The 23219-nt window shown below is 48.1% G+C and overlaps 2 protein-coding genes and 1 long non-coding RNA gene across 5 annotated transcripts; 2 read left to right on the plus strand and 1 right to left on the minus strand.

Moving 5' to 3' along the window:
- Positions 1-197: 197 nt before the first annotated feature.
- EMILIN1 (elastin microfibril interfacer 1) lies at positions 198-11650 on the plus strand. The gene is made up of 8 exons (XM_069072047.1): positions 198-912; positions 2360-2485; positions 3068-3282; positions 4302-6212; positions 8432-8548; positions 10259-10276; positions 10475-10612; positions 10850-11650. The coding sequence occupies exons 1-8, from the start codon at positions 746-748 to the stop codon at positions 11185-11187; spliced, it is 3030 nt and encodes a 1009-aa protein (XP_068928148.1). The 5' UTR covers positions 198-745; the 3' UTR covers positions 11188-11650.
- LOC138149130 (uncharacterized) lies at positions 2507-11892 on the minus strand. Its single transcript, XR_011165245.1, has 3 exons — positions 11671-11892; positions 3261-3372; positions 2507-3103 (listed from the first exon to the last, which is right to left on the minus strand). It is a non-coding gene; the product is annotated as an uncharacterized lncRNA (long non-coding RNA).
- A 113-nt stretch (positions 11893-12005) lies between these two features.
- KHK (ketohexokinase) lies at positions 12006-22747 on the plus strand. 3 transcript variants are annotated; one of them, XM_069072056.1, is made up of 8 exons: positions 12006-12345; positions 14622-14738; positions 17538-17672; positions 19461-19533; positions 20190-20336; positions 21837-21925; positions 22157-22314; positions 22444-22747. In XM_069072056.1, exons 1-8 carry the CDS (start codon positions 12254-12256, stop codon positions 22527-22529), a joined length of 897 nt encoding a protein of 298 aa, XP_068928157.1. In that variant the 5' UTR covers positions 12006-12253; the 3' UTR covers positions 22530-22747. The 3 variants fall into 3 exon arrangements, with proteins under 3 accessions (XP_068928157.1, XP_068928156.1, XP_068928158.1); XM_069072055.1 differs by lacking the exon at positions 17538-17672 and adding an exon at positions 17861-17995; XM_069072057.1 differs by lacking the exon at positions 17538-17672.
- The last annotated feature ends 472 nt before the right edge of the window (positions 22748-23219 follow it).

The following is a 23219-nucleotide window of genomic DNA, read 5'->3' on the forward strand; positions in this document are numbered from 1 at the left end:
CCCAGGTTTCTCCCGCCCCAGCTCTGGCCCTGACTCCATATGGCCCTGTCTGAGCGGCTGGCCCCCTGCCCGGAGGCAACTCCACATTTCTGTTTCACCCCCCTTTTTTTTTCTCCTTCCCGGCGTTAACAAGAAGCAGATGTGGAGCTGCTGGAAAGGGGGTGGGGGGGTGGTAGGCTGGACCTCCAGCCAGACTGGGGGGAGGGGAGGGAGAGAGGCAGGAGTCCAGGGCCCGCCCCACACAGCCACCCTCACTCAGAGCCGCCACAGGGGCACAGCCTCATCATCCCAGAGGAACCAGTGAGAGAGGAATGGGGCAAAGAAGGTAGCAAGGAAATCCAGAAGAGTGGGGATCAAGGAGAGGGCTGTGAGGGGGCCAGGGAGAGGGGCTTGAGGAGACAGACCCAAATAGGTAAAGAAGAACTGGTGGACTAGGTGCAAAAAGAACAGACGCTCTTCTGAAGAGGAGAGGAGAGGAGAGCGGAAAGAAGAGAGGGAGGAACAGAAAGAGGAGGGGGGAAGGATCAGGATAGGGGAAGGATAAGGAGGGGGCGTGAGGCTCTGAAAAAACCTCTGGCAGGCAGGAAGCTGGGGTGGGGAAGGGGGGACAGGGGTTCTCTATCCTTCTGGGTGGAGGTAGCTCTTTCCTGAGGATCGTCAGTATCCCCCTGGGACTGAGGCAGAAGCAGCCAGCTGGGCTGGGATGTGCAGCTGAGGCCGGGCACAGAGTGGAGCCTCCCCCAGCATGGCCCCTACCTCACTCTGGAGCTGTTGCCTCTGCTGCTTGCTGGCTGGGGCAGCCTGGGCTGCGAGCTACCCATCCCGGGGCTACAGTCTCTACACGGGGGCCCGGTCCCTCAGTCCTGGGGGGCCACAGGCTCAGAGTGTCCACCGCCCAGCTAGTCGCCACAGGTAAGAGGCCCCACTGACCCCCAGTCCCATCTACTCCAAAAGTACTTTTCTCCCAACTTTTCTGCCATCCCTACCAACTTTTCCCCAGAGGAATGAAACTGAGACTGGGGTGGGATAAGGGGTGGGACAAAAACTACATATCGAGACCATCCCATGCATTCACTGACCTTCACCCAGTCTTGCCTGTCAGGTTTATAAAGTTTGGGGTTTAAAAATAAACCTGATGTTTTGCATGACTGCACATGTATAATCTATATTAAATTACTTCCTTCTCGAGAATGGAGGGGAATGGAGGAAGAGAATTTGGAACTTAAAAAATGAATGTTAAAAATTGTTTTTACATATAATTGGAAAAAATATATTTAAAAATTTCACATTTGAATAAACCTGACTGAATTGGTTAAAGGTAACCCAGAGACTATAGCTCCCTAGCTCCCTACCAAGGGCTCTCTGACCTGGGACCACACCAGGCTTGGCTGCTTCCAGAGGCCCTACTTTGCTGGGACATCCTCACTCTCTAGCCTCTGGTTCCCCTAGCTCACTCACAGGCCCTGGGCAACAGAGGCTATATATACTCTGAAAGACTACTGACTGCACGTAGTAGGGCAGGGAGGCCAGGACCAGAAAGACCAGCCCCTGCATTCATTTCTACCCTTTTGTTCTTTTTCAGTGACTCAGTTACCTACCCTCTCCTTAATCTGTTACTGACCCTATTCTCCTTGCTCTTCTGACCCTGACTTGATTCTGTCACAGATCAGAGGCCCTATATAGATGGGGGGTCAGGAATGTGGGACCACTAAAAACTGGAAAGGCTCTGTGTGTGTGTGTGTGTGTGTGTGTGTGTGTGTGTGTGTGTTGGAGGTGGAGGGGGGAGTGGGGAGGGAGTGTTGAATAACTACTAGTGAATGCCCCCATTATCCTTATCAGTCCTGGCCTGTGACCAGCAGAAAAAGGGAAAAGCCCTTACCCTTTTCCCCTGAAGGGCCTAGGGCAATATCCGGCAGGACAGATCTCACTCACATAAACAAACTCACATAGAGAAACATACAGATATAAACTCTGGCATTCATAGTTCTTATGAGGTGATAAACATTCAAAGTTCTAAAATTAAATGGTTCCATTTATAATTCTATGCCAATGAGCATTTATATGCAAACACACAGATTCCCAGACTCATGGCAACACATATGGATAGATACATCTATACAACCCTGCCTCCTCGGTGCTCCCATCTATAATAGAAGTGCTTTCTGGATGTCAGAAGGCACTAACTTTTCCTACTCTGTGCTTCCCCATTCTAAAAAGTTCTTCCATGACCCATTACTGATCAAGAAGGCACAGGGAGAGAGGCCAATGGACAAGGTCCTGCCTCTGTGCAGCTCCATCCCTCTGCCTTCCTCCTGGAGTCCTTGCTCCAGTGCTGAGGCCCTGATGGGTATGCCTGCAGGAACTGGTGTGCCTACGTGGTCACTCGGACAGTGAGCTGTGTACTGGAAGACGGGGTGGAGACCTTTGTCAAACCTGACTACCAGGCTTGTGGCTGGGGCCAGCCCCAGTGTCCCCGAACTATCACGTGAGTTGCCTGGGCCAGAAAATGGAGACTGGGGGTGGGAGACCAGACCAAGATGGCGAAACCAGGGAATTTGACTCAAGGCCAAAGAAGCGATATGGGACTGAGCCTGGAAGTGGAGGTCAGAGGCATTTAGAATCAGTGGTGAGCTGGAAATATAGGCTAGAGAGACTGATCTGAGAACCCACTCAGGGACATCTTGCTGCCCCCTTGTGCTGCTTTCTATTCTGTGAGACCAGATCTGGAACTGAACCAGGGCACAGGAGGAAAATCCAGTGAAGGGTGGGTAAAGTTCACAGGCCCAGGATAGGCTCTCTTGCAGGGATCTGGGAATCACCTGGAGACTATGCCACATTTCCTCATAAGCCTGGTGGCTTAAGAAAAAAAAAAGAAAAGCAGCCATCAATAGTACATGTTTACTGAACAAAATTCTGTGCTAAGTGCTCCTACATACAAAAGCTGTATGAAGCTGAATCAACTCTCCTCAGAAAGCCAAACATACTCACAGAAAAAGATGACTAATGGTACAGGAAAGTCTATGATATGTCCACCGTTTCCTTCTATTCCAACTTATCTCTCCCTTAGGTATCGCAGCTTTCTCCGCCCTCGGTACAGAGTAGCCTATAAAACAGTGACGGACATGGAATGGCGGTGCTGCCAGGGTTTTGGGGGTGAGGACTGTAGTGAGGGGCCTACTCCAGCCCTGGACACTGCCACTCCCCACCCTCGGCCTCATCTAGCCCGTCCCAATCTCTCTGGTTCCAGTGCTGGCAGTTACCTGAGTGGACTTGGAGGAGAAGGTAGGTATGAGGAATGAGAAGGGAAAAGAAGATGGAGTAGGCCTGTCTGAATAATGTGGGGCCCGGTAACCGGAGGCAGGGCCATTATACCTGAAAATAGAAAAAAAAATTTTGTTGAAATAGGGGTAAAATGAACCTGATAGGCAATAGTCTTCCTCAAAGACTGTCTCTACCCCAGTCCATAATCCCAGAAGCAAAAAGCTGTCGTGTATGTGTATGTGTGTGTGTGTGTGTGTGTGCGCACATGCGCCTCGAGTGTGTGCTCAAGCTAATCAGGGAAGTAAAGCAATTCCCCTTTAGTGGGTGAGGGGTGATCTGAAAGAGCATACACTGGATACGTGGGGATAATTATTCTTTGTGGGTGACACAGATCACCCTTATGACGAGAATGTCTCTGCTACAAAGAGTCCACAGAAAGACATGCTAACTTCCCAACTCTAGTGAGTTGGTCTGCAGAGACTCCAAGTCTTTGCATGCACATAAGACAACAAGATACAATGTGGCCTTTGGAGACCTTCATTCTGTGCTTTGAGCATCTCTCCATATACATGATGCTCTTCTCAGGCTGAGCTTTATCTCCTTTCCTCTTAATACTAATTATTATTGAGTACCAACTTTCTGATGTACATCCTACCTAACAAAAACAAATCAGGAAACCTTCCATGAAATGCATGCCTTTATTTTTCTATTTCTGGAAGATGGGGGGAAAAAGATATTCAGTCATGCTTGACTCTTGATGACCCTATATGGGGTTTTCTTGGCAAAGATACTAGAGTGGTTTGCCATTTCCTTCTCCAGTGGATTAGACAAAAAGAGGCTAGTGTCTGAGACTTGATATGAATGCACTCAGGTCTTCCTGAGTCTTAAGCCCAGTTAGGCAGAGCTATCCACTGAGCCAACTAGCTGCCTCGATGAGGTGTCTATATTCACCTGGAAAAAAAGTTGGGACAAGAACAGAATTATTGATTTTCTTTCTCCAGCCTGTTTGGTTACAATCCCCACTCTAACCCCTTTTCTAGGTCCTGGGGACTCTGAGAAGTTAAAGCAACTAGAGGAAAAAGTACAAAGCATGTCAAAGGAGCTGCAAGGGCTCCAGAGTACCCTGCAGGGACTGAGTGGGCGCCTGGCTGAGGACATCCAACAGGCTGTGGAGAAGGCATTTAATGGAAGACGCCCACCCGCGGATGCAGCTGCCCAGCCTGGGGTGCAGGAGACCCTCAATGAGATCCAGCACCAGCTGCAGGTATTGGATAATCGCATCTCCACCCATGATAGGGAACTGGGTCTGTTCCACCACGGAGGTGGCACTCTGGGCCCTGACCTGGCCAACCAATCTCCAGCAGAGAAGCTGCTTCAGGAAATGGAGCAGAGGCTGCGGGGATCCTGCTCCAGCTGCATGGATGGACTGAATGACTTCCGAAGGCAATACCAGGAGGACCAGGAACGCCTCCATGAGCTGGAGAAACTCCTTGGTTCTGTTGAGCAACAGCAGAGGGAAGCAAGGGAGGAGCTGCACCAGCGGCTGTCAGGGGGCTGGGTGCCTTCTTTGAGCTGCTGTGCTCCTGAGCTAGGCCAGAGGCTGGGGGATGTGGAACGTCGGCTGGACGTGGTAGCTGGCTCTGTGCATGTGCTGAGCGGTCGGAGAGGGGGAGAGCTCGAGGGTGCAGCTGGGCAGGGAGGCCATCCCCCTGGCTATACCAGTCTGGCCACTCGCCTCTCATGGCTGGAAGATCAGTTCAATTCTACCCTGGGCCCATCTGAGAAGGTGGAAGGTGGCCACACTGTCCCAGTAGGCCTGGGCCACTGGCTTCAGGGAGCCAAGGGGCAGCTCAATAGGCTAGAAAGAAGACTGGCCAACTTGAGCCAGGAACTAGACTCCCGGCTCCACGTGCTAGAGGAGCGGGTGGAAGGGGCCGTACAGGCTTGTGGGCAGCTCTGCACTGTTTACCCAGGGACCCAAGATTCACAAATCAGTGCTATCCTCAGTGACTTGGAACGGAGGATCCTGGACAATGAGGGTCAACTGAGGCTGGTGGGTTCCAGCTTACACAAGATGGGGGTGGCTGGAGAGGCTTTACAGGTAGCTCTGGATGGACTGGAAGGGGAAATGGGACGGATGAGGGATCAGCTGGGTATGCAAGGTGAAGGGCCTGGGGACTTACTACTTCAGTTGAACCAAACAACTGGGAGGCTGACCCAGTTGGAAGAGAGGATACAGGCTAGAGGAGGGGATTGCCTGGGCTGCAGTGAACTTCAGGAGGAGTTAAACCAGTTAAGAGAAGGAGTAGAGCACTGTTCCTGCCCTTTGTTGCCCCCAGGAGATCCTGGTAGCAGTGCAGGAGTGGGGGGACCTGGAAGGGGCCCACTGGATGGGTTCAGTGTTTTCGGGGGCAGTTCAGGTGCAGCCCTTCGGGCAATGCAAGGGGAACTCTCAGAGGTCATCCTCACCTTCAGTTCCCTCAATGACTCATTGAGGGAGTTACAGACGGCAGTGGAGGGCCAGGGGGCAGACCTGGCTGACCTGGGGGTTACCAAGGATAGGATCATCTCTGAGATCAATCGACTACAACAGGAGGCCACAGAGCACGCGACAGAGAGTGAAGAACGACTGCGCATTCTCGAAGAAGGGCAAACTCAAGTTGGACAGTGCCCAAACCTTGAGGGACGACTGACCCGAATTGAAGGCATATGTGAGCGACTAGACACAGTGGCTGGAGGATTGCGGGGGCTTCGAGAGGGGCTTTCGAATCATGTGGCTGGCCTTTGGGCTGGCTTAAGGGAAACCAACAACACTAACCAAAACCAAGCTGCCCTGCTGGAGAAACTGCTGGGTGGTCAAGCTGGCCTTGGCCGAAGGCTGGGAGTTCTCAACAGCTCTCTCCTTCTTTTGGAAGAACAGCTACATGAGCTCAGCCAAAGTGACCTTTCTGGTAAGAACCCTTGGAGAGAGGGATGGAGGGGGAAGGATGTGACTATTTTGGGGAGGGGATCCTTTTCCCTGGGGTCCCTTGTATCCACCTCATCTCTCATCTGTACCTCCTATCCTCCCCAACCCCCTAGAACTGGCTACCCTTCTTTTAGAAGTGCTGTTCCAGAGTCCCAGCCTCTACCCTTCAGGCATTCACTTCAATGTGACCAACATTTATTGTGCCTCTTAAACAAAAAAATCCCTTTCCTCAAGGAATTTACATTCTAGTGGGAGGAAATGATATGGACACAAATAAGCAAATGCAAAAAATATACAAAGTAATTCTGAGGGAATCAGGAAAGGTCTCATATAGAAGAGATCTCATGTAGAGGAAGGGGGCACCTGAGCTGACTTGAAGGGAGGGTTCCCAAGACATGGAGGTGAGGAGGAACTGCATAAGTATGTGGACAGCCTGTGTCTTTGCAGGCAAGAGAGAAACACCATCTACAATGAATAGCAAGGTGGCCACTTTGGCTGATCCTTGGGGTGTGTGCAAGGTGAAAGAAGCCTAGAAAAACGTAAGGAGCCAGAGCCTGTGATGGGCTTTAAATGCCAAAGCTAAGAGAGGCAATAAGGAGTCACTACAACTTCTTGAACAAGGGAATGACAGGTCTTTAAGAATATCAGTTTGACAGCTTAGTGGAAGGTGGATTGAAGAAGAAAGTGATCATTTTGGAGATTAATTAGGGTGATGCTACAATAGTCCAAGAGAGAGGTGATGGATCAGAACCATGGTAATGGCTGTGTGAATGGAAAAAAGGAACAGATGTGAGAGAGATGGTGGTGGTAGAATTAGCAAGACTTGGCAACTGATTAGATATGGCAGATAAGGGAAAGTGTAAACAAATATGGTTTTCAGACTGAAAAAATGGGGTCACTGGAAGGATGGTGATGCCCTTCATAGAAATGTGGAAATTTTACAAAAAAAAGAAATGTGAAAGTTTGGAAAAGTAATGAGTTCATGGGGAAATAAAATGAGTTTCATTTTGGACATGTTAAGTTTGAGACATCCATAGGACACTATTGTAGTTGAATGTGTCCAGCAGGCAGTTGATGATTTGAGATTGGAGTTCAGGAAAGAGATTAAAAACTATATACTTAAATTTTGGAGTCATGTGCATAGAAATGATAATTGAATCCATGGGACCTGATGCAATTACCAAAACAGTGTAGAGATAGAAAGCAAAAGGGTCCAGCACCGAATCTTCCGGTATACCCCATGCAAAAGGAGAGGGATGTGGATTAAGATCCAGCAAAGGAGATTAAAAAGGAGTGGTCAGTCAAGAAAACCAGGAGAGAAATAACATAAAAAAAAAAAAAAAACCAGGAAGGAGAGAGAATCCAAGAAGAGAGAGATGTTCAACAGTGTCAAATGCTGCAGAGAGGTCAAGATAGGTTACAATCCAGCTGAGCTGAGACTATAGGGATTAGCAATTCAAAAATCAATAGTAATCTTAGAGCACTTTCATTCAAGTGCACATTGGGGGGAGGGGGCAGGGATGACCAAAGCCAAAAAATAAGGAGTCAAGAAGTGAATGGAAGGAGAGAAAGTGGAAGGATTAAGATTCGATTTCCCCCCCCCCCCCCCCCCGCACCTCCCCCCTGGAATTTAACCATGGAAAGGAGACAAGATATAGGAGGATGCCATGAAAACATAGCAAATGTTTTTTAAGAATGAAGGAAATCCGGACATGTTTGTGGGCAGCAGAGGAGTTGACAGACAATGAAAGACTGAAGATTATATAAAGAGAAGGATAATTAAAGGGACAAGGACTGAGAAGTGATTCAATGGAATGGAATCAAGCAGGGGTTGGGGGATGGGGCTTGGAGGAGAAGGTAATAACCTCTAACCACCTCTTGTATCAGATCTAGTGACACAGATTGTAGTAGTAGGCAAGCAGTCGAAAAGCCTGTCCATATGTAACTGAAAATCAGCTCATGCGCCATCTTAAGCCTGTGTGAACGAACCAGATGTGGTATGTAGGTTGAGCATCCCTAACCATCACATACTTCTCACCTATTTCCTAATACACTCCTCAGTCTGCAAAGCCTATGCCTTTCCTGTCTCCCCCTTGGCTGCCTCCAGACCATTTCTCAGCTCTGGTCTCTCTAGCTCCTACCTTCTCCTTCCCTTTGCAACCTCTCCCACTGTTTCACTTCACTCTAGCTTCATTCTTACAGGGCCAGCAGGGGAGATTGGGCCACCAGGCCCTGCTGGAAAGCCGGGGCCTCCAGGCCCTGTGGGACCCCCTGGACCACCTGGCAAAGATGGCAAAGAAGGACCTATTGGACCACCAGGTGTGTGACATTACATTCAAAATTTGTTTGACCTAGATAGCCGCCAACCTATAATTTTTCTAGCTAACTATTATGTAGCAGAGAAGAGAATTCAGTGGCTTAGGCCATTTCTAGGCATCCTAATATTTGGCCCCAGAAAGCAGAACTAAGAAGAGAGGGTAGAAATTACAGGGAGGTAGATTTTGGCTCAATATGAGGGAAAACTTTCAACTAGAGTTTTCCCAAAGTAGAATGGGCAGCCTCAAAAGACAGTAGGGTCCTTTCTATTCTGCATGGATCATTTAGGTACCTCCTATTTACATATACACATGAGGAGGTGTGTGTATACAAACACATTTTAATGGGTGAGCTTAATAAATACTTGTTGATTGAGTAGGTTTTTTGGGGGGTCTTCAAACTGGGTTGAATGTCCTATTTGTCAGGATGCTGTTGAAGGGATTCATGCTTCATGCATCCTGTAAGATGTGGCTTGGTATAACTGAAAGGGCTGTCATGATTGGGTATCATGACTGGGAATTCACATCTCTCTCCACTCTGCCACTCTTAGCGGTGTGACATTGAACAAGTCACTCAACCTTTCTGAGCTTCACAGAATACCAACTTTGAAAGTTGGAAAGGACCTCAGCAGTCATCTGGTCCAACCCAGATACAAAAGGAATCCCTACTATAACTTACCCAATAAGGTGTCATCTAACCTCTGCTTGAAGACCTCCACTGAAAGGAGAACAGTTCTCATCATTAGGAAGTTTTCCTTACATCAACCTAAATTTGCCTCCTTGCAACTTGTACCCATTGTTTCTGATTTTGCCCTCTGAATCTACACAGAACAAGTTTAATCCCTGCTCCAAATGACAACTCCTCAAATACCTGAAGAAAGCTATCATGTCCCCTCTACTAAATCTTCTTCCTTCAACTGATACCCCTAAGTCATTTTCCTCTTTTAAAATGAAAGAATTAGATTGGATGACCTCTGTGGTCCTTCCAGCTCTACACCTGTGATCTATCCAATCTGGATATTCTTTGAGACAACTAAATAAATAAAAATAATTCATATTATTTTTGTATTAATGACAACCTCCCCTGATGCCTCATTGTATTGCGGCAAGAACCTGGAATTCTTGAAGGTTCTACCAGTAGAGCAAAGCTTCTGACAAACCCTGTGAAGCTGAGGACAATTTGATTTGGTGCAGATTTCCCATGCCTGTTGTTCAAGGCTCAACCTAGCTGATGTAAAGAGTCTCTTCACTATGATGGCCAAATACTGCTGAATTTGTCAGTTACTTTACTCCTGAGTACCACCTACTATGTTATTCAGTCAGCAGATATTTATTAAGCTCCTAGAACTGTTTAAGATTAAAAAGGGACAAAGATAAAAACAAAAGCATCCCAAGGCTAGAGGAAGAGATAATTTATGAGTCATAGAGAGGTTGCAGCCTGGGTTGATAGAAGGAGCACCCACACTGGAAAAAAAAACTCACCGACCTTTGAAGTCTGGAAGCATGACTTAGGTTGTTGGAGAAGGAAAGATTCTTCAAGAGAGTTAAAAGATGGAGGACTAGGAGTTTTCAATCTGGAAAGGAAAAACTGGAGCCTCTACCTCTCTTCCCCAGTTATTCTGCTTAGGCCAGTAGTAGTTGTGTTACTCTTTGTTGAATAAATGAACTTATGTTTAAGTGCTGCTCCTAATTAGTACATCTCCTTCTCCTACAGGTCTCCCAGGTGAACAGGGTATGTATTCTTTTTGTAAGCAGCTTCTTCTCTTTCTATAGCAAGTCTTTCATTCGAGGGGGAACAATTCAAGGAGGGGCTAAAATTGAATCACAATTTAACGGAGTAGAATTGAGCTGGTAGAGGAGAAGAGAGTGATGTTGGTATGAAATCAGTACCTTAGCCCCGGTGCCCACTTTACCTCTTCCCCACTCCCAGGTTTGGAAGGAGCAGCAGCAGCTCCCGCACCTCGAGTGTCTTTCTCAGCCGCTCTGAGTTCACCTCGTACAGAACCAGGCACAATTCCCTTTGACAAGGTCTTACTCAATGATGGAGGCTACTATGACCCAGAGACAGGTACGGAGAGGATGGGGGGAGAGTCAAGGAATGCTTGAGTCGGGAAGGGGCGTTTGTTGATTTCAGATGGTTGTGGCAGGCTGGGAATAGGGAGAACCCAGCAAAATACTGACCCCACGTTTGCCCCGAAGTCCTGAAGTATAGTTTTCCCCGTAGGGGCTTTGATCGGTTTTTCTGTTCCATTAGTTGCCCTTCCCCTTGCTGACCCCATCCTTCTGTCCCTGCCCCTATGACCAGGCATATTCACCGCGCCCCAGGCTGGCCGCTATTTGCTGAGCGCCGTGCTCACCGGGCACCGTCATGAAAAGGTGGAGGCCGTGCTGTCCCGCTCTAACCAGGGCATAGCCCGCATCGATTCAGGCGGCTATGAGCCCGAGGGGCTCGAAAATAAGCCCGTGGTGGAGAGTCAGCCCAGCTCGGGCGCCTTGGGGGTCTTCAGCCTGATCCTGCCCCTGCAGGCTGGAGATACTGTCTGCATCGACCTCGTGAGGGGGCAGCTGGCGCACTCGGAGGAGCCGCTGACGCTCTTCAGCGGAGCCCTGCTCTATGAGGACCTGGCTTATGAAAACGACTAGAGCGGCTCCGGCGCCCGACACCCCAAGAAGGCTTAGCCTACGCCCGGCTGTCGGGGGGAAGGAAGGCGTGGGGGAGGGCGGGCTGCGGCAGGGGGGCTGCCTCACAGGGAGGGGGGCCTTGGCCCCCGCCCACTCCCCCACCCCACCCCCACGGGCCTGCGTTTACTTGGCCCTCGGCCACCCACACAGTAGAGACATCTCCCAGACTGGCCAGCACAGCCTCAAGCGCCTGTGACCTTGGACCATACCCTCCGCCTCTCCGGGAATCCAGGGCCTCTGCCCTTAGGCAGAGCTACCACCCACCGCACGCGTGGACCAGGGATTGGGCAGGGCCCTCCTGCCCCACCTTCCCACCCCTGCCACGGAGGCCGAGGTCCCGCCCCCTCCACGATCCCGCCCCCCCCGATTCCCTCCCCCCCCACTAAACTATTCAGGAATAAAGACTTTTTTTTTTTTAAGAAAAGCAGCCGGGTCCTGACTCACTTTCGAGGGAGGCAGAGGGGCAGTGGAGGGAGGAGCCGAAGGAAGGGCTTTGTCCGTGGATGTGGGCTGCAGGGCGACCCTGGGTGACGCGGGGTCAGGTCTTGGGGACGCTTGCTGTCCGGGGTCCTGATCCTCGCCAAGGCCCCGGTGTCCCGCTAAGGGAAAGGCTCCCTAGGACTGCTGGGGATGTACGAGATGCTCACCAGGGGGCGCCTAAGGCCTCCTGGACCTTCCTCCGGGGATCACGTGGGCCGCGGAAGCGGGTGTTTGTTTTCTCACGTGGGGTGAGTGCCCTGCTGTGATTGGAGGAAGGCCAAGGGGGCGCGGGTCAGGACTGAGGAGCCGGGGTTCGTAGGCTGCATCCGTGCTCTCGCAAAGCGCTTGGCCCTAGTGCCTTCGCCTCCGCTTTTCCCTACCCAGGAGGGACTGGCCAGAGAGCGCGGCCGAGGCCTGGGGCCTCCTGGAGAGGGGCTGAGGCCAGGAGGTGTTGGGTTAGGGGAGGAGCTCCCGAGGGGCGGAGCCGGGGAAACCCCGGCGATAAGAGACGGTGCGGGCGGCTGGAGGCTAGAGCATCGCCGAGCTCATGGAAGAGAAGCAGATCCTGTGCGTGGGGCTCGTGGTGCTGGACATCATCAATGTGGTGGAGAAGTACCCCGAGGAGGACGCGGACAGCAGGTAAAGAGCTCGTGTCTGCCAACGCGTGCAGCTTCTCCCCTCCCCCATCCCCGCGAGGGGGAAGCCCCCCGACCGGGGGTGGGGGCCTGGGTGCGAGAACGAAGATCTGGAGAGACGAGCCTGTAGGGTGACCTGGGACGCTGGGATTGTCCGATGGACTGAGCATCTTTTTGCCCAAGGTGGTTGTTTCCCCGAACTAGAAATTTTCTAGTCCTTCCCTAGGACTGCACTAGGGAGACCCCCGCAGTCACTCTGGCTTTGGCCGGTTCCTTTAGGATGACAGGGCACAGGGTGTCTTTGAATGTGTCCTGAAAATATGTTTGACTTGATTGTGGATGTATAACCTATATCAGATTGCTTGCTGCTTTGGGGAGAGGAGAGGTAAGGGAGAGACAGATCAAGTTTTGGAACGCTAAATCTTATGAAAATGAATGTTGTAAAACTATCTTTACATGTGGTTTGGGGGGGAAAATCCTACTAAGTTTTTTCAAAAGTGCCCCGAACTGGGAGTCACTAGATAGTTAAACTTGAACAAGTCACTGTCCTCTGCACCTCAGTTCCCTCATCCGTAAAATGAGGGAGATGGACTAAATGACCTTGAAGATCTCTTTCATTTCTAGGACCGTGAGACATTCAACCAAACTCTTGATTTTTGAGGTTCCTATATCTTTGCACTCAGGGTTTTGATAGAAACACAGAGAAACTGTGGATGGCTTCTGCTTGAAGCTCTGGCACAAGGTAGTTATAGGAAGACAGTGTTCTTTGTGCCACTTGAGGCCTAAATACTTCATGAATGAGTGATCATTTGGCCCCATTAGAGAGGGTAGACCCATCTCTGAGGAATTTACCAATCAGGCAGTTAGCAGAAATGATCTCCTGGAAATCAGTCAGTAGCATGATTAAGACCTCTTTTGTAGAATGCCATTGTCACTTTCAGCATAGAATCCCAGAACAGCTCTTCAGAGAAGCATGGTGCAATAGAAAGCATGGGTTTGTATGTAGGAAACCTAGGTTTGAATTCTTGTTTACTTCCTTTGTGCTCATGGACAAGTCAAGTTATCTAACTCTTCTGGACCTTCATTTCCTCATCTGTAAATTGAGAAGATTGAACTAGATATCCAAGTTCTTGTCAGTTCTAAATTCATGATCCTATGATTAGTCTGCTCTCAAACTGGCCTACGTGTATCTGTCCCTGTCCAGAGAGAGAGAGAAAGAGAGAGAGATCTCAGAATAAAATTCCAGAACCTTTTTTTTTTAATGTTAATTCCCTGCTTAACAAGCCTGGCATTTTCAGAGGATAATGAACACTAGACTTGGGGGTCAGGAGACCTAGGTTACAGAGCCACTAACTATAACCTCTCAGTTTCTTTTTCTGCAAAATAGAGATCATTGTTATAAGGAAAAAATGTAAAAAGAGTTTTGAAAATAAAAGGCAATCTGCAAACAATATAGGTAATGTTCTCACTAATCTAAATCCCTTCAAATGCAATTTGAACTAGTGTTCTCTTGTTCAGTCTTCTGTGAAGACAGAGAACAACTGGTCAGTCACCATATTCCATCTGATAACATTTTGTAAACTTAACACCTTACATGTGGGTCACCTTTCAACCTTTTCATCTACAAACTAAAAAATTGCTATTCTTAGGCTATAGTTTCTAATCTTAAATATTTTAAACTTTGGTATATATTACTGATTCATATTCTTCCAAGGAAAAAGTTATTTAATTGTAAATATGACTCCTTTACCTTTTTTGAAGTAGTTTTGACTCTTTCTATCCACTGAGGTTGATGCTGATGTTACCAGAAAGGCGAATGTTACAATCCAGTTTATTCATGGAAGGATGTGGCTCATCATATGTGGAAGAAAATAAGGGAAAGTGAGGACAGGCCAAACACTAGGGACTTGACCAGATTATTGAGTTTCTGATTATCACACTTTATGTCAGTAGAAAGCATGCAACAAATTTCTCTGTGTGTGCTGGGGGAAACTGACCCTGGAGTCTATGGAAGAATGTGTTCAACCCAACTGAATTAGGAGCTATAGTAAGAGTAGAGACCTGAGCCCTTTTCTGTGGTTAACTTCTCCCCTCTTATCTGATAAAAGATTCATTTATTCAAAGTGCATTTATTAAACATCTACTATGTTGCAGGCTATGCTAGGTGCTGGAGCTATAGAGATAAAAATGGAACAGTCTGTCCTCAGGGAGTAAGGATGGGGTGTATGGGCTTAATGTTCTAGGTTCTGAAGATGATAGTGGCCCTTATTTTGCTTTTAGGTGCCTGACCCAACGATGGCAGCGTGGTGGAAATGCCTCCAACTCCTGCACCATCCTTTCCCTCCTAGGAGCTCCTTGTGCTTTCATGGGCTCCTTGGCTCCTGGTCATGTTGCTGAGTGAGTATGGAGAAAACCTGACCTATTAGAAAAGTTAGCCTCTGCAGTACCAGTGGAGGGAGATGTATTACTGAAGCTCCTTGTAGAGGAGGGGGAAAAATGGTCCCCAGAGATAGGCTATGGGTTCTGTTCTCTCAAGGATTTTTCAGTTGCCATTTCTGGGCCTTAATCTCATTTTTAAAATGAAGAAATTGAATTAAACAATGTCTAAGGTCCATCTGTAGCTTTTAAGTGGGGAGGGGAGGTGGGAGAAAAAATGACCCTGTGGAGAAATGTAAGTATGAGGTTTTAGCTCCAGAATGTTTAATTAGAGTTTTCTGCTTATTAAGGCTTTATTTCCAGAGATATCTGCCTTTGCCCTTGCTTGTTTCCTTGGTTCTTCTCCAATGCTGGCTTTTTCCTCCTATTTTCCATTTCCTTGCCCCCTTTCAGACCAATCAACATGTTTTTATACCATTTTTAAAGCTCTCTTTAGCTAATCGAATGGAAGCTTTCTGAGCAAGGACTTAAAGATTTTTGTCTCTGTATCCCAGTGCCTAGCACCACACTTGGTGTGCAGTAGGCACTTAATAAATTATTATTGCAATGAATGATTATATTACACTTGAATGAATATTGTACTCTTGGAATAGGGCAGAAAGAACCTTAGGAACTCACTCTCCCTTTCCTCTCATTATGCTTCCTGAGTGTGAATATCTGTGAAGAGGCCAAGGGAAAAAACAAAGGCAGTTTTTCAGGATGGTTCATTTTTGCTAAATACACATTTAGTTTATCCTGATGCTGAGTATTCTGAACCACTGAAAAGGACCTGTCGAAGGTCACCTACAAAGTACATAGTAAAGCTGTAACTATAACTTCTACATCTCCCCAGTGTCAGTTGACCATTACTACAGCATGTGGTCCACACTGCCCCTTTGTCAGGTACTGCAAGTACCCAAGAGCCCTTTGACCCTAGGCTCTGCAGATTCAGCGAGTGTTTATCAGGAAGGTGAGGCCCAAACTTTGCCCATTGTGGGGAGCAGGGCAAACTGCCAGGTTACTGAGCTGTGGTACACCAGCCCTTTGTACCCCCAGTGTAATTGAAATGTTCATTTCAGTAGGGATCCCAGTGCTTTGGATATGATACCACATGCATGAGATGACCTGGAAAATCTTAAATGAGTAGTGACCAATAGGGAAGTGAATTTAAGGTTTCAACTTGCCATATTCCAAAAGCTAATTTCTTTTTTTTTTTCTTTCCTTTTTTCTTTTTTGGACGGGGAAGGCAGAGCAATTCAGGTTAAGTGACTTGCCCAAGGTCACACGGCTAATTAGTGTGTCAAGTATCTGAAGCCAGATTTGAACTCAGATCCTTCTGACTCCAGGGCCGGTGCTTTATTCACTGCACCACCTAGCCACCCTTCCAAAACTAATTTCTTACCAAACCTTTAAGTTTAGGGCCAGGCTCATTCTGACTGTTGGAGCTTCTGGGGGTTCCTAGGAAATCCTGAAGATCAGAAAAGATCCAAAGCTCCTTGGGGGCTAGAGAAGGGCTTACAACTAGTCCCTCAGACTAGAAGGCCTGGTCTGGACCACTTCCAATTGGACAGGAGTTTTGAAGCAGATGATACTAACTGGTCTCAGTAATGCAACTAGTCTAGTAGCTACCTGCTTAAAATGTGTGTGTGTATGTGTGTGTGTGTGTGTGTGTGTTGGTGGGGAGGTTGCCAATATTACCAAGCACTGTATAGGAGAAGGAAGAAACAGCAACCCCATAGAGATCTGGTGCCTCCTGGAAGGATATGGTAGAGAAGGAAATTGAAATGAATAGAATTCTGGAATTGTAGGACTTGAAAGGGACTTTATGGTGCAGAGCTATAAGCAGGATTTTTGTATTAATGAGACCTAGAAATAATTGTGTAACACAAAAATATCAACCACTGGGGATAGGGGAAATTCCAACTGGGACTTGAGTATCCCAAAATGGAGTGGCAGTGTCCTGCCAGAGTACCATCAGGGTGTTCATGTGGATTCAAGCTGGGGAACAAAGTATCACTTCGATCATTAATCATTAATTCTGCTCAAGTTTTGGCACAGAGCAGGACAGTGACAGTTCCTGTTGGCTCAGAAGGATATGAGGCATCGAGGTAACTGGATAGATAGAGTGCTGGGCCTGGAGCCAGGAAGACCTAAGCTCAGATGAGGTCTTACACACTTACTAGCTGTGTGATCTTGGGCAAGTTAATTTCTGCTTGCCTCTTCTATAAAATGAGGATAATCATAGCAGTTAACTCCCAGGGTTGTTGTAAGGATCTCATAAAATAATAATTGTAAAGCCCTTAGCGCAGTGCCTGGCACATAGTTAGTGCTGTGTAGATGTTAGCTATTACTTTTGTGAAATGTCTCTGGGCCTCAGTTTCTTCCTTTGTAAGATGAAGAAGTTTGGATAGACAATCTCCCTTTCAGCTCTAGTATTCTTTGCTCTTACGATTCTCTGTTCTATAGGAACTAAAGGAAGAGTTCAGATTTTGTTTTGTGTGAGGTCCCCTAAAGAAAGTTGTCCTAACAACCCTTCCTACTTCCCCTCCTCATACACATATTTTGCTGCTTCCACATCTGTTCCTTCCTGCCTCTTACGTGACATGGGGTGGTTCCAGGGTCAGGGGTTAGGCTTCCTTCCCCTTGTCTTTGTCTCTGCTGCTTGCTCTCCTAGCCTTCACCTGCTTTCCAGGGCCCCAAGTGTTCCTGTCAGCTCCCCTCCTGCCCCCAGGCCCTTTGTCAAACTGCTCCCCAGTGTGGTACTCCCCCCACACCTGGCAGCTTTGTCTTGGATGACCTTCGTCGCTACTCTGTGGATCTGCGCTACACAGTCCCCCAGCGTGTGGGCTCCGTCCCCATCTCCACTGTCATCATCAGTGCAGCCACTGGCAGTCGTACCATCCTGCACGCTAACAGGTGTGTACATCTGTTCCCATCAACAAAGATGTGCCCAGGACTAGGCCAGGACTCTTCTTTTACCAGATGGTACCCCAGGTGTTCTAAGGCATGCTTCCAGTCACCATGGGAGGGCCATGCCATTCATAGGCTCTAACCTGTGTCTCCCCCTTCCCCCTACATTCCATGACCTTATGCTCCACCCCAAGTTTCCTGGTGACTGACTTTAAGTATCGGGGCGTGGACGTGTCGCAGGTGGCATGGCAGAACAAGGGCGAAACACCTTGCTCCTGCTGCATCGTCAACAAGTCTAATGGTTCCCGTACCATTGTCCTCTATGACACGTAAGGCTAGTCCCTGGCACAACCCACCAATCAGCTCCTCTTTCTTCCCTCACAGACCAATGTGGGCATCTATCTCTGCTGTCCATTTCCTTGGTCTTTCCCATTGTTTGTAATTGCCCCTATGATGAGCCAGAAAGTGATTTTGAATCATCTCTAATTAGGGTAAAGTTGGGGGGTAGAGGTGGGGGTGGGGGTAAGCTGATGTTGCTAAACCTGGTGGTTTGGCCTTTGCTTAGCATCAAGGATAGATGGGCACTTAAGTAATTTAATTTGTATTCTGATTCCTTCATAATTAGCTAATCAGCCTCTGAATTTGGGTAAAGAAAAATTATCTTAAAGCCAGATGGGTTTTGGGGAGGGGTGTAAATGTAACAGAGGGCAATGTGCCCTTCCAATTTCGGGGAGATCAGCCCATTCCCCTCATTCTTAGTTGCCAGGACCAGTCCCAGAACTGTGTTCCCTGCATCCTGATACCCAGTTGAGATTGGAATGCCCATAGAGAGAACTTTGATAGAAGAGACCATGCTTTATCATTGTGCTTGGCACAAAGTGTTCTGGAGGCAGAGGCATTATCCCTTCCTGGCTTCCAGTAATTGCCTCAAGATCCCCAGGATTGGAGAATGAGAGCTGTCCTATAGACTGCCTGGTTTAGACAACAGCTGCCCTAGAGATGAGAGAGTCTCTCTTCTCTTAAGCTCTGCCTTCTAGGAGGGTGGACTGACTATGGAAGGGATTATATTAGTTGTTAATATCTAGAGCCCAGAAATATCCCCCAACTGTTCTTTCCTCACCCCACTCCCCAACATGTATCCAAAAGTGCTGGGGAGGAGTATGAGACCCTGAGCTGAGCAAGAGTTAGATAGGTGGAAATTCAGAGATTCTCATGATCGAGGTCACTTTTACCTATCCAGAGCTCATCATATGTGTCATACCTGAGGGATAGATGGGGTAATGAACCGCATCTTCCCATCAGAACAACCCATGCTCAGGGCCCTAGGGACAGTCAAATATTAACTTAGACCCTCTTACCTGAAGATGAGCTTTAACTGATGCCTAGGTAACCCATAAACAGATGGCCATCCATTTCAGGGACTCTCCAGTCCCTTACAGGTCCTTCCTCAGAGAGCTAGATATGATCTTTGGGGACCTCCTAAGATGCCTGGTTTACAATTCAGAACACTGCATTCTGAATTTAATGCCTTATATTGGTAAATGCCCACACAGATGTAGGGATCACTCCATCTTGGCAGGAAGGTTCAACATAACGGATTCTCTCCACTACCTCTTGAACATACCTTTTTGGAGAGAGTCTGATCTTTCAGCAGCGTGCTGTTGATTAAATTTTTTTTTGGCTGTGCTGTAATGCAGCACTAGAGCTGAGAATTAGGGTAGAAGACCAGAGCCTTCTAATTAATTATTCCTCATATCACCTCTTCCTTCCCTCCATTCTTTGCTCACCATCCAGAAACTTGCCAGATGTGTCAGCAAAGGACTTTGAAAAGGTTGACCTGAACCGGTTCAAGTGGATCCACTTTGAGGTAAGCCCTACTCAAGTTTCTAGGGACTCAGACTGACACTCTGCTTTCTTCCATTCTTCCATTCTTTCCCAAGAACACCGACCCAGGGACTTCCTTGTCTGCTGACCATCTGTTGTCTGTGTCTGTCACCTGAGGTGAGGGCTATCTAGCCTTGAATCTTGGATTCCCTAGGGACCAAGCATGAGATTATTAGGAAATACACCTTTAAAAGCCTCATGTGTTGAGTCTCAAATCAGTGAAACTTGAGTTTTGGACAGTCAGGTAAGGTTTGCCAGGGGAAGACTTTTGATTATAGACAGTATCTGGCTGCTTGCTTTTATGTTGGTAGTAGGAGCAGAGAGCCCAGAGCTGATCTTAGTTGATACCCATGCTGCCTAGCTCCTTTGTTGAGGCCTGCTAGGGCTCATCCTGCCATACTTAGCAGCCTTTTGAGGGCTTGTGATCATCCTGTGATCAGATTGGAGTTCTAGGCCAGCTGCCCTGCCCTTTAATCCTGATCCTCCCTCCCTCAAGGCTTCCTCTTAGACAGTTTGTCACTGGTTGGGACAAGCTAGTGTTTGGTGCCCTGAGAGCTGAAGTCAGAGACACAAGCTCTGCCCCCTGATCTCAAGGGAGAGTAGTCTGATCCCCTCTCCACTATTCCTCTACCTATCCAGGGCCGGAATCCATCTGAGCAGATCAAGATGCTGCAGCGGATAGAGCGGCACAACAAGAGGCTTCCCCGAGAGCAGCAGATCAAGATCTCTGTGGAGGTGGAGAAACCCAGGGAAGAGTTATACCAGCTTTTTGCCTACGGGGATGTGGTGAGTGCCTTAAGAGACCAGTCAGGAGGTTCCACCATGACCTGTGCCAGCACCAAGTTCTCCTTATACCCTCAGCTGCTGGGAGCCCAATCCCATCCTTACAGATGACCTGGTAGCACCATCATCCTGCAGACAGACCCTGGGAGATAGAGATAGCGGACAGGGGGCTGGATTTGGAGTCAGAAAGACCTGCATTGGTTCAGATCCAGCCCAGCAGGATGTGTGACCCTGGGCAAGCCACTTAAAACTCTTGGCCTCAGTTCCCCATCTATAAAATAAGAAGGTTGGACTAGAGAGTCTCTAAGGTACTATACCCTCCAGCTCTAAATCTATGGTCCTGTGATTTTATGATCCTACACTGTTTGGGAAAGGGAAAATCGGAGGAGGAAAAGCAGGCACCAAACAAATCCCAGACCCTGACCCTCAGGTTGACCTTTGGAATGTCAGTGATGTGCTGCCCCTTGGGAGTGCACAATATCTCTACCTGCTAAGTACAGAACAGGATTTCTATGCCCCAGAGTTCCAGGAGGGGGTGGGGAAAGGAGTGGCAGTCAGCATTGCGGGCCAAATTGGCCATATTGGGAACAATTTCCAGCCATTACAAAGTTGAGACAACTTCTGCCCCAGATCCAGGGGCTGCTTAGGATAGCGGACTAACCTGGGGGGTCCTAATCTGTTCTGCCAACATCCTAACAGATCTAGAATAAACTGAGTTCATCTCTTTCTCCTCTAAGAGGCCCCCCTCAGAATTGTCTCAGGATTCCTACCCACCCAGAAGGCCTAGGTTGGACCAACCCTTGATTAGGAGCCAGCCTGAGTACTGCTGTCAGAGATGCTACCTCTATTTTCCAGTAAAATATAAGCTTTTAAAGGGCAAGGACCATTTAATTTTTTTTGTCTTTGTATCTGCAATGTCTGGCACTTAATAGACTGAGTAAATATGTGTTGAATTGAATTATTCTTAGGTATGTACCTGGAGAAAAGCCACAGTGTCCTTTGACCATTGCCTATGACTACTTATTAACTGGACAGGTCAAAAAGTCCACCTCAGCCTGTTAGCCACCTCTACACATACACACACACAGTAGTAGTAACAAACTATAAGTACAAACTAATAATAAAACCTTATGTTTGCATAATGCTTTCCATGTTTCAGGAATTGCTTTCATATACATTTCATTTGATAGTTAACACAACCCTGTGATATAAGCATGCAAGCATTGCTATCTCTATTTTACAGATAAGGAAACTGAGGTTCAGAAAAGTCTCAAGTCTCAGAGCCAGAACTTGAGCCCAGGACTTTTGATTCCCAGTCCAATGGCCTTTCTACTTCAGCCTGTTACCTCCCATTATACAGTATTGGCCAGGGCTAAGATTGTACAGATGTGGGCAAAGGGTGATCTGGGGACAGCCCAGGAGTGGAACAGTTGAGTAGATAGGGACAGGATTGGAGTTGGTGTTAGGTTAATTAGTCCTCTCATCTGTCTCCTCTTTTACTAGGTTTTTGTCAGCAAAGACGTGGCCAGACACATGGGGTTTCAGTCAGCAGCTGAAACCCTAAAGGGGCTGTACAGCCGTGTAGGGAAAGGGTAAGCTGGGAATGGTCTGGAGCAGGGTAGGACTCCTTAGTGATTCCCGGTCCTTTGGAATAAGCCAGGGCCATTGGGCAAAGGGGGATTGGTGTATGTGTGCTTGGTATCCAGGATGATGCATCAAAGTCTATAGTTGGGAAATACCCTGCCTTGCCTGTATCTCTGGGCTTTCTTCCCATATTTGAGTTCTCTTGGGTTTCTTCTTGTGCTGAATGGAGTATTCTATAGGGCTGTGCTAGTATGTGCTTGGGCAGAGGAGGGGGCAGATGCCTTGGGCCCCGATGGACGACTCTTGCACTCTGATGCATTCCCACCACCCCGAGTGATAGACACCCTGGGAGCTGGAGACACCTTCAATGCCTCTGTCATCTTCAGCCTTTCTCAGGGTGAGTGTTGCCATCCAAGGCCAAGGGCAGGGACTTTGGAGGGTGGAATTAGGAGCTATAATGGTGAAGCTGAAGACTCTTCAGGTGAATGCTTAGTGAGAGCCACTGAGCTACTTGTCCTTCTTCCAGGGAAAAGCATGCAGGAGGCATTGACTTTTGGTTGCCAAATAGCAGGCAAGAAGTGTGGGTTACAAGGCTACGATGGAATCGTGTGAAGGCACCAGACACCAGAAGGCACAGCCTCAGCCGGCTCTAGGGGAGTAAGGAAGCCAATTGGCTTTGCTGGGGCATTGCTGGACATCTCTGCCTGTTCTGGTGTCGGGGCCCTCCAGATTGCAGAGCAGGTGCAGCCTGGGCTGGAGCTCCCAAGCCCCACCACACCACAGTTCTTAGCTATCTCCCTCTTCAAACCAAATAAACATTCTTCCACCAAGCCAGTGTCTGGTCTTCAGTATCTTGCAGGGATTGAATCTGGCTGAGGCTGGAGGCTCTCTAGAGACACTGAAGGGGTTGTATGTAATGTGTTTGCATTCATCCTCAAGGGAGTAACCTCCCCCAGGTCAGAGCCGCCTACGGGAGAAACCCCTTGACATAGTTTGTTCTGCATGTAAGCTGTGTAGACAGCCCCCAGTACAGGCTTGGAGTTTAGCGAGTCGAACCTTCTCTGCCCTCAAATATCTTTCCAGCTGGCTTATCCTACTTCAGGTCCCACCACTGAAGTCCCTTCTTTCTGTTAAAGTGTCTAAAAAGCAGCCCAAGATATTGGAAAGAGGACTGGATAGAGAAGTTCATATTTAAACCTTTTCTTTTACATCCACTGAGTAGCTAGGTGGTGTTGGCCAAATCATTTATGCTTGCTGAGCCTTGGTTTACTTCTCTGTACAAGACTAGCAGTAAAGCTTTAT

This window comes from Petaurus breviceps, unplaced genomic scaffold (assembly GCF_028583685.1).
Source record: "Petaurus breviceps papuanus isolate PSGF00001 unplaced genomic scaffold, PetGlider_PUasm1.0 90845, whole genome shotgun sequence".
NCBI classification, from domain to species: domain Eukaryota; kingdom Metazoa; phylum Chordata; class Mammalia; order Diprotodontia; family Petauridae; genus Petaurus; species Petaurus breviceps.

Bases quoted from the DNA above. Each gene is read 5' to 3' on its own strand.
- EMILIN1 (XM_069072047.1), top strand. From the start codon at position 746: ATGGCCCCTACCTCACTCTGGAGCTGTTGCCTCTGCTGCTTGCTGGCT. The intron at 3,283-4,301 runs GTAGGTATGAGG...CCCCTTTTCTAG, and splicing joins GAGTGGACTTGGAGGAGAAG to GTCCTGGGGACTCTGAGAAG. The intron at 10,613-10,849 runs GTACGGAGAGGA...CCCTATGACCAG, and splicing joins CTACTATGACCCAGAGACAG to GCATATTCACCGCGCCCCAG.
- KHK (XM_069072056.1), top strand. From the start codon at position 12,254: ATGGAAGAGAAGCAGATCCTGTGCGTGGGGCTCGTGGTGCTGGACATC. The intron at 17,673-19,460 runs GTGTGTACATCT...CTCACCATCCAG, and splicing joins ACCATCCTGCACGCTAACAG to AAACTTGCCAGATGTGTCAG. The intron at 19,534-20,189 runs GTAAGCCCTACT...CTACCTATCCAG, and splicing joins TCAAGTGGATCCACTTTGAG to GGCCGGAATCCATCTGAGCA.